The sequence below is a fragment of the Cryptomeria japonica genome, chromosome 10 (genome assembly GCF_030272615.1).
Source record: "Cryptomeria japonica chromosome 10, Sugi_1.0, whole genome shotgun sequence".
In the NCBI taxonomy this organism is placed as follows: Eukaryota; Viridiplantae; Streptophyta; class Pinopsida; order Cupressales; family Cupressaceae; genus Cryptomeria; species Cryptomeria japonica.
The window spans coordinates 857,417,454-857,436,464 of NC_081414.1; the positions used below are offsets into that span (position 1 = coordinate 857,417,454).

Consider the following 19,011-nt stretch of genomic DNA (forward strand, 5'->3'; position numbering starts at 1 on the left):
GCCGATAGAATCATCCTCTACTCATAAGTAAACGATAACAACCAAGAAACTACCAAGCAAAACACTAAGCAAAGTGAAAAGTGGGGGTGCCCATTTGCAATGGGGCGATGTGTGCTTACATCACAACAAGTAGTCTCTTTATAATTGTTTGGTATACCGCCCAAAACAACATACTTTCACTAGCATAGAGTTTCTTTTTAAATAAAAATGCTTATGGTTAGCGATTACACAACTATCCTCAACCAAATAACAAAAAGATAGATCATTACATAAGTACAACAAAACACAACTACTTAGCTACAACAAAACAATACTAAACCAATGGTCTACATGCCCCATGTACAATTATAGTTATTGAGAGTGTTAGCATTCTAATTCACACCTTCCAATGTGACACAAAACAAAATAACTTTATTGGTACCATAGTTCCAGGGCTCTACAAGTCAAGACGCGGGTCAGCTCTACAGAGTCTAGAAGGCTTTGGACTTGAACTCAGCCAACTCTGTTCGAGTCTAGTCAAATTTGCCAAGTCTGCCAGACTCAGAAATATCACTAGGTCTCGAGGGTCAAACTCCGTCGTGCCCAGTTTAAAAAAAAATAGATTAAAAAACAAGTTGTGTTTTGACTTGACTAAAAGGTCATTATATTTGCCTCCCTGCCCTAAAAACTCATTTTTATTGTTTGCAACACAAGGAGTAGAGAAAAAGAGGCATTTGAACAAAAATATTGAGGTATTTGAGCAAAATATTGAGGTATTTGAGCAAAAATATTGAGGCATTGAAGAGCAAACCATCAGATCGGTTGAAGAGGAGATAGTGATTGTTGATTGTTTGTGCAAGTTAGTAGCTTGTATCCATGCATTTAAAGGAGTTAAAGAAGGATTTGGAGGAGGACTACACAAATTTGAAGGTGCATTTCTTCAATTTTTGAGCAAATTTGAAGAGGTAAATTACATTTTTTTGTTGTTTTTTTTTACTTTCAAATTTCTATTTTATTGTACATTTGTTTTGATTTTGTTTGATTGTTTCAAATTATGTTGATGGAAAAAATAAGAAACCCTAGTTTTGTTTTTTCTTTATTTTTATTTTTTTAACTTAATTAGAATATGTAGATGCTGATTTTTTTCATTTAAAACATATTGCAGCATAATGTCTCAGCCTACCGGTAGTGGTAGTGGTGCCCCAAAGGCAAACCCAGTTAGAAAGGAAAAGGCTTGGAAACATGCCACCCTAGATCAAAAAAGAATAGTTATATGTTTTCATTACAAAACAAAATATTGTGGGGGAGTTATTAACCGACTGAAATACGTGAAGTGCAAAGTAGCACTCCCTGAGGCTACATGTGAAGTGCAAGCTCAATTAGAGGAATTTGAAGAGAAAAAATAATTAAAAAAGGAAGCAAATGGAAGAAATGGCAAACATTGGTAGAGAGGCTTCTTCAAATCCTTTGCCTCCATTTCCTACATCTGGAAGTATTGGTAGTACAAGTGTGAGCATTGGGCCTCAGATTCTTAAAAATAAATCCACATTAGATTTACTTTTTGTTCCATGCATGACTCCGGGTGCCCAAACCATCACTTGAGAGCATGGGTCCAATAAGGAGAAGCATGACGCTGCAAAAAAAGTAATTGGATATTTTTGGTTCTACAACACCATTCCATTTCATGTAGTGAGATATTCATTATTATTTCGATTTCTATGTCTTGATTTTTTTTCTTTTAATAAATTAAGAGTATGCCACATTGATTACTTTAATTTTTAAATTTACAAGTAAAATTTAATAGTTACTAGTAAATAATTATTCTATTTATTTAATTTATTTATTTTAGATCTCCTTATTGGCAAATTATGGTAGATGTCATTACTGTTTGTGGTCCGAGGTTCAAAGCCCCTAATGATGAGGAGATCAAAGACCCTATTTTGAGTCAAAAGGTGGTTGATGTCAAAGCCACAATTGCCGAGCAGCGTGAGGTGTGGGGGAGGAAGGTTTGGACCATCATGACTGATGGTTGGACCGACAGAAAAAAAATAGAACACTGCTGCATTTTCTTGTCGCCTCATAAGGTAATTGTACTTTGTGTTTTGTAAAGTATATTGATTTAGTGATTATGTTTTTTAATTTTTATTTTACTAAATCGCTTTTTTTTCTTTTTTAGGTAGCATAGTGTTTTTTAAGTCAATTGATGCTTCAAGAAAAATGAAAAATGTTGAGTATCTCTATGGGGTGTTCAAGGAGGTTGTGTTGGAGGTGGGTGAGGAGAATGTGGTATAGATAGTGATAGATAATGCACCAAATTATGTTTTTGTAGGTAAACTTCTTATGGAGAGGCACCCCACCTTGTTTGGACCCTTTGTGCTACTCATTGCCTTGACCTCATATTGGAGGATCTTGGCAAAATTCCCCTGATTAAAACATGTGTAGAGAATGAAAGAAATATTTGTAAATACATATATAATCATACCTGGGTTCTCAACCCTATGAGGAATTCCACACATAAGAAAGTGTCAAGGCTCGACCATGAATTACCTGATTTGCAACAAATTTTATCATATTTCCTTCTATTAGTTCAAGGCCAGTTTGAAACACGTTTTTGTGAGGAGTGAACCACATCATCATATGCAAAGACCACTATAGGTATTGAGATGACTGATCAAGTTTATGATGAGCATAGCTTTTGACAACCTGCCAAGGAGATTGTGCAAGTAATTTTCTATTATATCTTTTTCCTTATTTCCATTTCATTTCCTTATATTTGTTTACTCTTGTTTATGTAAAACTTAAAACTTAAAGATTAATGTTTCAACTTTCACAATGATCATAGTTCATAGAGCTTCTTGTTGTTCTCCTATGAGTTGCTAATGGAGAGAAGCTCGCAATGGGCTACATTTATGAGGGCATGGATAGGGTGAAGGAGACCATTAGAGCTATTTATTCAGCGAACCAACCAAGCTATGGTCCCATATGGGAGGTCATTGATCGACGATGGCACAATCTATTTCACAAGCCTATGCATGCAATTGCCTACTACCTTAATTCAGCATTCCAATTTCACCCAGATTTCAAGGCCGATGATGAGGTGTGGAGTGAGCTCTATTAAGTTGTAGAGAAAATGTCACCTGATTCATCACTTGGAGCACACATAGTCCATGAGATAGATATGTTTAGGAATGCACAAGGAGACTTATTTTCATGAGACATATGCAAGCAAAACCCGACATAAATAATGCTAGGTAAATATCTATTCAAGGCATAGTTTAAAATTTAAATCTTAAACTTTTCTATCTATGATTCTATTACCATTACCATAAACTCAAAGTTGTAGAATATAAATGATTTTTATTTTTTTCTCATTTCAGATGCATGGTGGGAGATGTTTGGTAATAAGTTGCCAAATCTATAGAGGATTGCAATTCGTATCTTGAACCAACCATGCAGTGCTTCAGGATGTGAGCGCAATTGGAGCATGTTCAAGCATATTTACTCCAAAAAGTGCAACAGGTTGGTGGTGCAAAGGTTGAATGATCTTGTGTATGCTCATTACAACCTTCGCCACTGTCACAAAAATATCTTGGGCACTGAAACATCTCCTATCACTTTAAAGGAGGTTGATCCATAGGTAAAGTGGAATATTGAGGTTGATGATCCTATCTTCAATGATGGAGACTTGGAATGGGTTGATCAGGTGGATCGAGAGGTAGAAGCAATAGCGATGAAAAAGGAGGCTAGAGCATAAGGAGACCCATTGGGAAACCTCGAGGATGATGTGGATGAGGATGTGGATGTCAATGAGGCTAAGTCTAAGACAAATGCAGATATCATGGTTGTAGAACTATCCAAGACCTATCTTAGACACACACGTAGGAAGGTTGTGAAGTCGAGTGGTCACTTATATTGGCTCCTCCGAGCCTTAGAATTTTAGGCTCTAGCTTTTATTTTGATATATGCTTTGAAATTTAGATGCCATGGATTTCATATTCCATGAATTTTGTAGATATTTGACACTTTATATTTCTAATATGTTATTTAGTTTAACTTAATTCCTTTCGCTCAAGCCTAAAATTTGCATTTATACTTATGTGATCAATGTAAATTTGTGTATGTGTTCAAAGTAGCTTCCATTTGATGAGATTATTGTGGCTTTAAGGTTTATTTATTAAAGGATGCATGAAACAAGTTTTAAATCCTTAAAAATCTTTGAATTTCTTAGGTTTTTCAATTTGTTGAGGCTTGACCAAGCTTTTGTCGATTCTGAGTCCGAATCAAAAATCAGCTTGCGAAATATGAGCCGAGTTCGAGTCTTGAACACTGATTGGTACCCATATGAAACTCAACTTCTATACTACCTTAACTCAATTTGTAGTTATTAATCAAAATTAATCCTTGTGTTAATCAATGTCAATTAAGTTTTTCCTCCTATGAAGTTACAAGGTCATTTGTTGATAGTTCAAATTTTTAATTAATAATTCATCACGATTGCTTGAAGTTTAATGTAATGTCCCCTTCCCAAGCATAATCAACTTGAGAACAATTAGTCTATTTTACTAGCTTTTCCATAGGCTAAATGGCAAGAAAGGGAGAACTCCAACTTTATTAAAGAGCACAAGATTGATCAAACATGGTTTTTTTCATTTCAGTGAGTTCAAAAAGTCTTGATAAACATCATGATGCTTTCAAAATGTGACTCCATCCTTTTGATAACTCTCCAAACTTGTTGGAGAAGCATGCTATTTTTACACCAAGTTGTTTAAATAATTATAATTTAAGTTGTCCTAAGAAGGAAATATTATAAAGGCAACTAAGGTATGATTATTTATTAAAAAGTGTTTAAAGTTCTACCTTCATGGGGATGCCTAGAAACAAGGTGGACTTTGCTTTCAAAAAAGGTTTATTATTTAATTTGAAAAAAAAAGAACTTGTGAAGGGAAAAGGGGAATTTATTATCTTATTTCCTCCAAAATGTTATGAGCTCATTGTTGATGTTAGACATGATACGGTATTTTCTCTATAACCAAGAGAATCTGTGTTTATCTCTAATTTTCTTGTGTTCTAATACCCTCTTGAAAATATTGGTTTTGGGGACAAAAAACCCTCCTAGCTAGTCTTGATGGTTTCATTCCAGAATCACTGTTGTGCTTGCAAGTAAAGTTTTTTCCAATTGCATTCGAAGATGGATACTTTTGATGCTTTTTTATATACTTAGGGTTTTTTGGTGTTGATGTTTGAGTTTTCTAATGGTGTTTGAGGAGTTTGCAATTGAATGAAGTGATTGATGTTGGTCGTACTAGTCATACCAGTTGTACCCCTCACTACAAGCCAAACAATTTGAAGAAAAAATATAAAGGTGAAGTTTCTCATTATTTTTTGTGATTTGTTAATGCTAATACAATACCATGTTGGCCATACAATTTGAAGTGAGTAAAGGGCATTTGAGAGAGGCTATATAGGTACCTACAAGTCATACCAATGAGGAAGAGGTGTGGGAGTTTGGAATTGAAACACCTTCCTTTAGTTGTTCCTTCTTGTTTGGAGGTACCTTGTTGTCACATGACTTACAACTTTTGAAGGGTAGAAAAACAAAGCTTTGGTGAGATTTCATGACTTTGGTAATCGTTGATTCTATTATATGATAGCAAAAAATTATGTATCAAACTTGTGCAAATTTTTATTTTATTAGAATAATTTGTTGATCTTTAGTTCTAGAGTGTTTAGGTGTGTAAGTGGTAGATTGAGTGCTTATTTTATGGTTGTTCCAGTTTGGAGTGAGTTTCCTTCTCTTGGGAGTATTGCATTAGCATACAATAGTGTTTAGCCAATGTGTTTCAAAATTCCAATTGATAACAAACACATTTTAGTAGTGCAATAGGCAATTATAGAGTTACATCAAACCTTCACCAACCCTTGTTTCATCTGCCAAAGGTACTCTACAATCGGTTTTTTGATAAAGCAGATTTACATGTCATTCGATTAATTTTGGGGTTGTTGCCGTAGTCTTTACTTGTGTTTAGAAGTTTATGAGAGTATCAGCAGTTTATTGTAATGTCCCCATTTTCAAGTTCTCTTGTAGTGCAATTGTTGCTGACTTTTTGGGTTTGTGTCAACTTGTTTAGAGGGGTGATTTTTTTGTTACTAGTGAGCTGCACTCTGTTGAATAAGGGAGAAGTGGTCGTGCTTGGGGTATTTGCACTCCTTTGAATAAGCAAGAATTGATTGTGTTTATTGTAGTTTCACACTGTTGAATAGCGTATAAGTGTTTCCTTTCATTTCTTGGATCAAGCACACTCCATTGAAAAACTGTATACCTGGTTGGCTCTACCACTTAGTTGATTAGATCACTTCATATTGTTGCATTGTAGATAATTGTGTGTGGTCCTATACACCCTATGCTCTCATGTTGCCCATCTTGGAAACTGAGTGATCAGTAAGTGATAAGGACATTGCATTAGCTTTGATTCAATTGATAATTTCAAAATAAATAAAATGGTGTGGTTGTTATAGTAGCGTCAAAGCTAGTGCCACCTGTGAAACTAAATTTGTCATGCGGCTTATTATCTATGCTTACAAATGAAAGAGAAAAAAAGTATTATGATAGAGAGTCCAAAAACCCCATTAGAAGAGACATTTTCAAAAGCCTTGGCTGCACATTAGTTTTTGGCAGTTGATATTGAAGTCACATCAAACAAAATGGCACCAAAAAAAAAGGAGGGGGTATTATCACTTAAAAAGTTTGAATACCAAAACAAAAAAGAAGTTCGATGTCATGCTTAACATGATGGCCCAACTTCACCACAAACTATATTAGACTCAGAATGTTCCCCAAAATCAAAATGGAGAAATTAGCACTTCTAATGTCAGTAATCAACAAGACAATAATGGCACTCAGAATGTTCCCCAAAATCAGAATGGAGAAATCAGCACATCTAATGTCAGTAATCAACAAGACAATGATGGCCATTCTGTTGGAACTATTGTTGGGTTTGTCACTAGACCTGTCCAACCTACATTTGCTACTAGGGAGGAGACACAAGTTGAGCAAGACGCTGAGCAAGACGCACAAGTTCATAGGGTGGCTGAAATACGGGCAAGTTATGCAGAATATGTAACTCTTCCAACGGAGATTCAAGACATATTGTCTCTCGACCAATTTATTAATAGAAAAAAAAAGGTGGTGCAGAAGACGAGAATAGAGGTCCAATTGTTTAGAAGGATTATCAACAAGCTTTGTGATAGGTATCACTAACTCATTTTAATGTAAGTGACAAGAGTTACTGCTCATGCATGGGTTCAAAAGTTGAACAACTATTTGTCTCTGAAGCCAACGCTAGAAGAAGAGGCAAATCAAGTTTTCCACAAAACTTGCATCTGGATGGAGTGGCACATGAATGGTGGTACCATGGGTCCATAACCTAAAGCCACAATCTCATTATCAATTATGAGGAGTTAGTAGTAAGCTCATTGAAAGATTTGACAAGGATCCAAAACTGCAACTTAGAGAGCTGTCTCAACTGAAGCAACATGGAACACTTCATGCCTACGTAGGTGATTTTCGCAGACTTTCTGTGATGGTGTTGAATACTTCAGAAAGAAGACCTTTTGTGTTGTTCACTGAAGGGCTAACCGAGCCTCTCAAGACGTTGGTGAAAGCTTTTGACCGGCCAATACTTCAAGGTGCAATCAAGAAGGCAAGGAACATGTTCTTTGATATTCATAGGAGTAAATTTCAGCCCAAAATCTTTTAATAAAAAAAAAAAACCATAAGTATTTCCACAAGGAAACAAATAATTCCAAAGGTGTCTCTTAAAAAAAGAATAATGATCTCTGGAAAGAGGTGAGGAAAAAATTATGCTTCACATGCAAGGAGCCATGGACTCCAGGCCACAAGTGCTTTGAGAAAGGTCAAGTTCATCATTACAGGTGTATTCATCTGATGAATTTGAATCATAAAATTCAAAACAGCATGCTGATTTAGAGGAAATGGGGTGAAGAAGCATCTTAAAACCTAATCGGAGGCTCTACCACGCACTATTCCATTTTGTGTTGTCTTACAAAAGGCAAATCAAAATGCTAACAAAATTATATAAATTGGGTTGGGTAAAACAAAGCCTTACAGTTGTATATCAACAAATAGTATAAATATATATTTGATGTCATTGATGAAATTATTGTCTAGATACGGTTCCTCTTAATGTATGTGGAATAGGGTTTAGCAGAGAATATGAGTATTTTAGAGATGAAAGATATTAGGGAATGAACAACAAATAAGGTAGATTAAAGATAGAAACAGATTCATCATCAATGCCAACGAAAGCGAATCAAAAATTTACATAGTAAGTGCATTCAAGCAAATAGATTATAAAATGCTAGTGGCAAATTTAGTTCACTTTCTAGAAATAATCCAGGCATTGAATGTTAGGCTTCCTTATTTTGGCTACTAATCAAGATCATAAGGAAACAAAACAATTGCAGCAGTAGTTTCAGGAGACATTGCAGGTTGCTTATAATAGGCAACAACCATGGAAGGCCATGCGTTATCCAAGAGGCAAGATTAGGGAATTATTTCCACATCCTTTTAGTTCCTAAGATTTTGGTTGGCCAGAAGCCTCTTAATTGGGGAGCTGCGGTGCAAAATTACACAATTTTTTCACCAAATTACAACTCTTCATATATCACTCTTATAACTCATTTTTTAATCAAAATGTATGAAGAGAGTAGCAAATACAAGTCAGAAGAAAAAAGAAAATAAGTTTTCTAAAGTTGTTCTAACATTCAAGAATAAGATATCATGTTATAAATTAATATTAGTGGTGACATTTTTCCACGATCGAAACTACTACCATACCATTTATCAATGCGCTGAAATGCCATGCACGATAGTTTTGTTTCATATAGTTTAACAACTTTCAATTTTTTTTCCTCTCAAATTTTGTTATAAAAACTCTTCAAGTTGTTGAGTGTTCCAAATGAGTTTCTAGCAATTTTATGGCAAGTCTACGTAAAAAGCTTATTAAACACACGATAAACAAGTGGGCATAGGAAAAACATTGAATGAATGAATGCTTTTAATAATGTCCACGATGCCAAACAGCCTATGGGACCCACATATAGCCAACAAAGAAGAGTATGCAAAGACCAAAGAGTTATTTGCTAAACCCCCTTTTCTTTTTCCATGTAAGTTTTTGACCTTTAAGTCTTATGAATTAGGGCCAATGCTCTCACATCCTCACCAAATTCATTTGATACATTTTGTAATTATAATTGTAAAAATACAAGTTTTTCATTGTCAAGTTTTGTTGTGTTGGAAACATTTTGGTTTGTCAAGTCTAACTCAAGTTCAAGTATGCAAACTATGATTCTCTCTATAACCAATAGAATCCTAGACAATACAAAAATGTCAAGTCCACATGACTTAAAGAAGCTAAAGAATTCAATGTTGAGGAACTTCAAAATTTGGAGGCTCTTGAATTTGTCTCCTAGGGACCTCTAAGAAAAGTTGTGATGTCTTTTGTTTTAATGGTTTTTGTTGAATTGAACTTATCTTGATTTACCCTTTGGGGCTTCTCAGAGCTATAAGTATTTGAGGGAAGTGTTAAGAGCAATTGAAAGGCTTGTGTAAGAGATATGCATAAAATCGCTTAGAAGGTTCTAATCTTTGTAATAGCTCATGATGTAGTAGTTTGAAGAGTAGATCTTTTAGTTTTTTGAAATGTATTCCATTTTGCATTTGTCTAGGCCAATTGTTCATGTCTACTTTATTTTATATAGGTTTATACTCTTTATTTGGTTATATATGTTTCATTTATGTTGTTTTTACTTAACCACAACACATTTAAGACATCAAAATTGTTGTTGAACTTTTAAATATTTTAAACAAGGAAATACAATTCAAACAATCAAATCACATTAAAAAATGATGAATTTTATAAGAAAATATTCACACAATCAAAGATTAACCGAGTCTTTTCCAATATTGACATATTAGTCATGTAAAATACTTTCTTGGTCAAAATTACAAGGCATGCCCATTAATGAGGAAGGGATGAAATATATTTTTGAAAAGATAAATCTTGAAAATAGAAAGAATCAATGAAGAAGTCTAACAACTACAATACTTATGATTTTGAAAATAAAAAAGCAAATGACTGACCTCTTCTGAGCTTATAAGATAAGATTTCTCCACAATATCAAGGTAAGATGGTGATGCTCGTCTTCTAGTGATCTATAAACACATTCAAAACATTAATTTTACAACATAAAAACTTGAAAGCAATTCTATTGAAATTATGTACAATCTAAGGAATATAATAACTGGAAAAAGAAATTGAGCAAGTTTCACACATTCTAACACAATTTTTGAAGCGACTCTTTCAAACTTAATATAATCTTTAGAAATAATAATTGTGGAGAAATGAAATGGACTTGAGCTCCATTTAGATTGACAATATATTTATCATGGAATAATAAAATATTTAGTTATATTAATTTCAAAAAATATATATTTTATTTTTGGATAAACGTAAGGTTCAAAGTTTCTCTATCAATTTAGGGGGTTTTATTGTTATGTAATAGGTTGTATGTTATTCGTTTTAAATAGAGATGGATTATTTATTTATATATAGATTTTATAAATTTTCATCTAAATTCTTCATTTTTGTTAAAATTTTATTTCAATATAATTTTTTTTTAAATTATGAAATTATTCAAGTTTTAAAAGATCCTTAATTTTTTCAATAGCATGCAACTTTCCTCAAAATAGTGTAAATATAGTTTAGAATTTGAAAGTCCACTTTTAGGTGTAGAGGAGGGCTCAAGTTTTATCACCTATATATTTTAACTTCCATCTCTCTTTTATTTGATTTTGGAATTTAACTTTAAAATTCATAATAACAAAATATACAATTTGATAGTTTCTTGAAATATGTTAATTATTTAAAATATCATGAAATCACTAGTTTGAAAAGATCTAAAAAAATTGAGAAATTATTAGCTATATAGCAACATGGGACCTTGTTGTAACCCCTTTATGGTCCATAGCCAATAATCTCTTCTACCATATCATATTAAGCATTCTTAGCAAGTTCATTTTAGAAAGTTTATAATGAAATGTGGTCGATTGACATGTACAACCCAAAAATGCACAAGTTCACAAAACTAATGTAATTAAAGAAAACTAAGAACAAACAAATGCTCCAAGGAATGTAAGCAACATGTCATCATACCTCAACAACACCCATTGAGAAGCACATATTCTTCAAGCAACTTAGGTGCCTCTCAACCATCTTGTTACTTTTGCATGACTACGGAAGCAATGATACCTCATCCAAATGATGTCCAAACATAACTATTGTTCCAATACCAATGTGTCTTGACCTAGAAGCTTTTCCACATAGAGATACAAACCAACATCGGTACTATGTGGGGATAAATGATAAATGACCATGTTGACATTTAGGAGGTGGATAGAAATGACCTCAACTACAAGAATAATTCCATCTATGCGAAGCAAGAGAATTGAAGTAACACCATTAAGAGGAGCCCCTCATAGGACCAAGGGAACTCCTTGATTATTAAGAAAATATTGAATATGCTAAAATTCCAAAGTAGTCTTTTCAGCTTGTTCCTATGTCCGTGGATGAGTACAAGATCACAAGGTCAAACAATGAAAATGGAAAAAACACCTACTCAATGAAAAAGTCCTAAAATCTAGACTTATATTTATATTTGGAAGGAGAGAGTGTTATATTTTTAGCCCAAATATGGAATCCCTTAAAAAAAATGCCTTAAGATTACCTTAGATTTATCCATTTAGTGTTATTATAAAATATTTCATGACTAAATATATTTTCATTATCATCTCCTTTCTTGGTTGTCTCATATTTTCATTATCATCTTGCATTTCTTGTCTATCCTTTCTTTGTTTTTTAGCTTTTCATTGGTTTTGTTTTTTATTTTATTATATTTATTTTTTATTTTTTTACTAATTTTCTTATTTTTTCTTGTTTTTGCCTTCTCTTTTGGTTTGCTTGAGTTTATTGTTTTTGTCAATTTTTTCACTTTTTAATCCTTTACGTTCTCCATCTTTTGGGTGGATTTTGTTGTTTTTCTTTTTGTTTGATTCCTCATTTAATTAATTCATAGGTTGTTTTGATTATTTTTTGTCTTTCCTCCCTCTTTTTATATCCCACAAATCTACAATTGTCTTATTTTATATGCTATTTGAGTTTTTCTATCATCTTGATGGTGGATCACAGAGTGTGATCCAAAACGTTGATGCAAATAAATGAACATGATATAATTGAGAAGTAGTAACAAGAAATATTTCATGACTTCATCCTTGAAACTAATAGAATTTTTATTGTAACTAAATTTAAGTAAAAAGGTTTCTAAAGGAAACTATCAATATTCTTAAAATATAATATATGTCTCATTATAATTTTAATAGGTAATTATTATTAATTTCTACATATACTATATCTAATTTTTTTACAATAATGCATATTGAAAAACTGTGAGAATTTGCCAAGATCAAGGGCATAATGAAAAACACAAATAAGAGAGACAATAGTTTGACAATAACAAACCGTATTCTCATCAATATGAAAATATGATCAACCGGATTAACCAATACAAAGAAGATGAGCCTGCTTATATAGGCAAGGCCAAATGGATATGTGAGCACACAATCATGACATGTGGCTCAATGAGAAACAAGGGTAGGTAGGAGAAATAATAAAATATTCCACAAGAGGTGGATCACCCACTGAAGGTGGAATGTAACAACAAGATAAGACCACAAAAGGTGGAATTTCTCTTAAAAGCATATTCTCTATGTGCACACTTCCCTAAGAGCCTCATATCCAAACTACGATGAGATGCATAATCCTAAGTCAATCTAAGTAAAGTGTAATTATATCCTATAAGAATAAATAATTATGCCAACATAAAAAAAATGGCCCCTTAAAAGGAGGTTGTATGAGCCTGAACAAAGCCTTTGAAGTTGCAAAATCGAGGATTGAACAGGTACAGTTGTGAGAAATTGGAAATTCTGAAAAATCTATCCACCAATGTTGGCTTGATGATGATGTTATTAATGTAATAGGTTGATTGATGACTTGTATTGTGTTTTCATTGATAGAAACCATGTTTTTTTAGTTATCTAAGTCTTTTAGTCCAATCGGTAAAGCTTAACTGGTAGTGGAAGTAGTTAAACAACGAACCAATAAACATGACAATAAACTGGTAAACAGTGACATAACTATGTTCAAGAGACCGGTATGGAAGATTGGTGAAGATTCAAGTGTTGCGGTTTGGTATGCATGTTCATGACATTGATATGAGTCTATGGCTAGAACTACATCAATAGATTTGATGGAATGAGCGAGTAATGATGTTATGAGCAGTCAGTCATGAAGAACAGTTAACTGGTAAAGCAAAATTATTTAGATTGGTAAACCGGTAGACATAATGTTATGTTTTTGTGCTGTGTTATGTTTTGGCGACATAAGGAAAGCATGATGAGCAAGGTTGACTAGATTCAATGAACCTAGGAAATTGTTCAAAGGGTTCTTAGCTGACTTACCAGAGTTGTTTATAAAAAGGAGTATATTGTGTGATGATGTATCAGATATGAGATCTATAGTGTGAATTTGATTGTGCGGTGAAAGGTGAAGCTCTGTATTGATGTTTAGTCAGTGTTAGAAGCAAAAACTGAAGTAGATCTAATCAGGCACATAGTTGCTATCAGCAAATCGGTCACTTGTTGTTCCCTAATAGTTGCAGCAAAATAAAATCCTCTCACAAGATCACTCCTAACAGGGTGCGGTATAATCCTCACAAGTCCGAAGGTTTAAATACTCTAACCAGGTGACACGTTAGCTTGTGTTTGAAATCCCATAGTTGGGTAGCTCCTAACAGGGTTGGGTCCTAACAGGCCCTATTGTAATAGCTCTTAACCAGGCTAAGACACTCTTAACTGGGTGTGCTCCTAACAAAGCAGTTGTATGACCTTAACCAGTCAGATCTCTATTCTACTGATAGTTAATCTTGTGGGTACTAATTCCCATCGTGGTTTTTTCCCATTTGGTTTTCCACGTGAAAAACATTGTGTTATGTGGTGCATGTGTTATTGGGTGTTAGATTATGTGGTTAATTTCCTTACATGCTTGTTAAGTTTCAAGTTGATTTAAGTGGTGATTAGATTTATATTATTTTTGCTTGCACTGATTCACCCCCCCCCCCCTATCAGTGCCTTATAAGTTTATCAACCAAAATTAGAAAATAACTATACCACTATGAAGAGAACAAAAAATTAGCCCAAATAAAAAAAATTGAACTAAAAAATGCCTCAAAATGACCAAGTTACGAGCTTTCAAAGTTGGATTGCAAAATCAAAAACTTGGGTCTAAAATTTTCAAAAAGTGTTGATGTAGTGCTGACATCAACAAAACAATGTGTTAAATTTGACGGTCGTATGACCGTCACTAGATCGTCTTACCCCTTTTGCTGACTGTACAAATGCTAACGTAGTAGGGTGACTGGGTGGTACGACCGACTGACGTGTCACCATACATAAACCGAGTGACACGTTGGCGTGGACTGCTGATGTGGCAGGCCACGTGTATTACTAACCAAATAGATGATTGTGCATGGTGGGCGAATTAAAAATCACGTTGGTGTGGTATAAGTGGCGCCTGAGTGGCACTGTGTGGGATACCACGTGGCGTCACATAGGAGATCGGGTGGTGGGAATGGCGATGGCCGAAGCTGCGATGACCGAAGGTCTAAGTAGCATCAAAGGACAATGTAGTGGTCGACGCGACAGAGAATAGTGCAGAGTAGCCAAAGCTAGAGCACATATAGGCGGAGACAGGGTGGCTGGTCGACTAGGAGCTGAGTGGCTAGCGACGAAACCGAGAACCGAGGAGCAAAGGGGCCGATAGGTGAGGTGGCCGTTGGGAGTTGAGGAGCGGAGGGTAGATGTCGGGAGTCGGGGGGTCGAGAGGCAAGGTGGCTGTCGGTGGAGTTGGCAAGAGTGTACGGACCTTGCAAAACTATGCAGGGTACCGTGAATGGGGGGTGGGGTGAAGATACCTCTGCCCCCTTCCCCCACCCCAAATAATACAAAATTTGTTTTTTGAATATATAAAAAAAAAATTACAATCAAAATTTTAAAAACTACGAAATAATAATAATATGAAATTTTAAAAATTTCATAGAAAAAATAAAAAATATATATATATATAAATTTTTTTTTTGCAAAATCGTACCGTATGCCCAAATTGGGCAAAATTTCTTTTGAAGCTCGAAAATGCACTTTCGTAAAAATTAGGTGAATTTATACTTTTTTTTTTTATGGAAAGGGCCTCCTGGACTCAACGATGAGGTCAAAATCATTGTATGATGCCTCCAAAATATGCAGCTCCTTAGATCTGAAAATAAAGCCCTCCAAAAATGTCTCCCAAAAGCTAATCAATGAAGCCCCAATGACTCTGATACCATATGAGAATTTGCCAAGATCAAGGGCACAATGAAAAGCACAAATAAGAGAGACAATAATTTGACAAGAACAAACTATATTCTCATCAATATGAAAATATGATCAACTGGATTAACCAATACAAAGAAGATGGGCCTGCTTATATATAGGCATGACCAAATGGATATGTGAGCACACAATCATGACATGTGGCTCAATGAGAAACAAGGGTAGCTAGGGGTAGGTAGGAGAAATAATAAAATATTCTACAAGAGGTGGATCACCCACCAAAGGTGGAATGTAACAACAAGATAAGACCACAAAGGGTGGAATTTCTCCTACAAGCATCATCCCTATGTGCACACTTCCCTAAGTGGACCTCATATCCAAACTACGATGAGATACATTATCCTAAGTCAACTTAAGTAAAGTGTAATTATATCCTATAAGAATAAATAATTACACCAACAAAAATATCTATAAGTTTCAAACTATTTATCCTTTTTAAATGTAAAATAGGCATCACATTCTAGGTTTGATTGGCTATAGGTTAAAAACAATTTTTGAATTTCATTTTATTTTGAATAAGTTAGGTTGGCCAAAAAAATGTTTTAAATAATTTTAGAAATCACGCTGCAAACTTCAAAATAATTATTTATTTATTAACAAATAAAAAAATGCACTCATATGTCCTTAACTTCAAATCTTGGAGGAAAATATTCTCTTTTGATTATGCATAGGTTGGCCAAAATGACACCTAGTTTTTATACTTTTCTAAGAGTTTAAGTAGTGCCTTAGTGAAACATCAAATTAAAAAGCAACAGCCAATAAACTACATTCAATTTCCTAAAACTTTTATCACTACCTTATTTTCATATTGCATAGATGAATCATTCATTTTTTATTTGAGGAAGTCTATTTTTTAGCATTTTCATTCCCACTATTATTTCAAAAGGAAATTACAATCAGTCTTATCATTGAATAAAAGCTATATTTCTAGGCTTTCATAATTGAAAAAACATAGCATCTCTACAAAAAATGTAAAGTCCTTGACTAATCATTGGCATGAATGCTTTGGTCATGTCAATTAAAAGTATCTATAGCAGTTGAGTATATAGGAGATGATACTTTTTCTTCTTAAGGTTTCATGCATAGATGTAATTTTTCAATGTTGTGTCTATGGTAATATTGTCAAGAACCCTTTCCTAAGGGTAAAGACCACTTTTCCTATACCTTATTTGAGTTGGTACATAGTGAACTCATGCGTGCCTCATGCCCTTTTCCAATTCCTTCCATGTTAGGATCCAAGTATATGCTCACTTTCTATTATGATTACTCTCATCACACATGTTATATTTTCTAAAGTAGAAGAGTGATGTCTTCACCACCTTTAGGACACTCAAGGTGTTCATGGAGAAGCAATGCAGTTATTTTATTCACATGGTGCATATAGATAATGAAAGGAAATATGTAAACCATTCATTTTATGACTATTGCATTGAGCATGGTATTTATCATTAATATGTGGTTCCATATACTTCTTAGCAAATTGGTCTCACTCAAAGAATGAATGGATGAATAGAGACAAAAAAATAAATTTTTAGTCTCAATCTGTGGCCTCATTCTTTGGAGCTAAAGTGATAAATTATTCTATTTATATTAAGGATTGCATTCCCCATAAGAAAATCCCGAATATCACTCCAAAGTAGGATTGGTCCAATATAAAGCCTAATGTTTCCTTCTTTACAGTAGTTTCTAGTGAGGGTTTGACATTTGTATCAGATTGTCAGTGTAAGCAAATGGATAAGTCATCTTTGTTGGTCATTATGAGGATGTGAAGGTTTATCAATTATTTCATCCCCTCTAATAGAGATGTCTACTTTTATAGATATGTTCAATTTGATGAGTTTTTTTTCCCACAAATAGATTTTATATCCATTTATTCTTCCTCGCTACCTACTCTACCTTCATCTCATGAGGATACCTTTGCACTAAAGGATGCTTCAAATGAAGGTCTTATACCACCATCTCTTACACCACCACTTCTACCTCGTACCACTCATGTTTTTCCTAGATGGTGTCATAGCACTATTAAAAAGGATATATATATAGTTTTTGATCCTATGACTTCTTACTACACTCACTCGTAGACTTCCAATAATAGTATTTTGATTCATCTATGACTCTATATCTATTGATCTCTAGAGTCTTTTAAAGGATTTTGGTATTCTAGAGTGCAGTATTCTTCTTTGATGAATAATAATACATAGTATTTGGTTTCTCTTCCAAGGGAAGAAAAATTATTTGGCCTAAGTGGGCATACTCTACAAAGTATGTAGTTTACTGTTCCATTAGAAGAAGTATATTGTAGCTAAGAATTTTTTTGCAAGTTGAGGGTATTGACTACCCCAAGATATTTTGCCCTATAGCCAACGTGGATTCAATTTTCCTTGTTATTTATATTGCACATCTCAAGTACAACCCATTTACTAGATGCATGTGAAGAGTAATTTTTGTGATGATGTTCATGAGGAGATCAACATGGAGTAACCCTTGAGATTTGTGCAGGACTCTTCTCTTATTTTTAGGCTATAATTTTCTTCATAAGGTCTCAAACAAGATCCTTAGGGTTGGTATGAGAAGATTAATGGTTGTTTACTTGCATTTAGTTTCACATATTGATACTTTTCTCACAGAGTGTATATTCGTAGATGCAAAGATGACCTATTGATACTAGTATTGTACATAGATGATTCAATTCTCATTAGTATCACCTCACCCATGCTTCAAGATATATGCCACTCTTTGATTGATCACTTTGGCATGACCAATCTTGGACTTTTTCACTTTTGTCTGCGTCTATAGGTTCCTCATTCTACTAGGGAGATCTCCATACATCAACAAAGGTACACCATCAATATGCCTCACCATTTTAGCATCACTAACTATGGTGCAGGGCACCTGGCCATGGAGATGTATCATGAAGACAAACCACTTTTTTCTTTATTTTTAATGTTGAATTAATAGTTGTAAGGTCACAAAAGACCATTTGTATCAGAACAATTCATGTTGTAAGGCTTGATGAGCCATTTTGTGCCAAGAGACCTAATAGGTCTTCATAGGGTCAACTGTGGTCACAGTGTGAAGAACATCCAAAAAGGTTTGAAATTTTGTAATTGAGAAAATTTAATCCATTATAACATGTTAGGGGTGTCGATGAAGGCTAGGGTCAAGTGTAGTGGTAGTTTGTCAAAAATTGTAAAAATTGTGAAGTTGCAACATTGCCAAAAGTGCAAAAAAAGATGTAAAATGCCATCCATTGGTCGTGAGTTGGTTGGAGAAGTTAGAAGAAATTGAAATTAGTTTTTAATGGTTTATAAAACCATGTTTGGTCGAGATCAAGGGGGTTGAGAATTTTGGAGGGTATTTGACAAAGGTTATCCATCAAACCCTCAAACTGTCATAAGGTTTTAAGGAATTTGTGACTGTCACAAAGCCATGGATGCTCACATTTGATGTAATTTTGTTATGTAGATGTTTTT

The 19,011-nt window shown here is 34.1% G+C and overlaps 1 protein-coding gene across 1 annotated transcript in view; it reads right to left on the reverse strand.

The window, feature by feature from the left end:
• LOC131065145 (phosphate transporter PHO1 homolog 10) overlaps window positions 1–19,011 on the reverse strand; it is a 189,981-nt gene that overhangs the window by 158,570 nt on the left and 12,400 nt on the right. Inside the window, exon 3 of the mRNA XM_059212971.1 lies at window positions 10,142–10,213. Coding sequence (XP_059068954.1) covers window positions 10,142–10,213 — 72 coding nt within the window. The remainder of the gene's footprint in view (window positions 1–10,141; window positions 10,214–19,011) is intronic.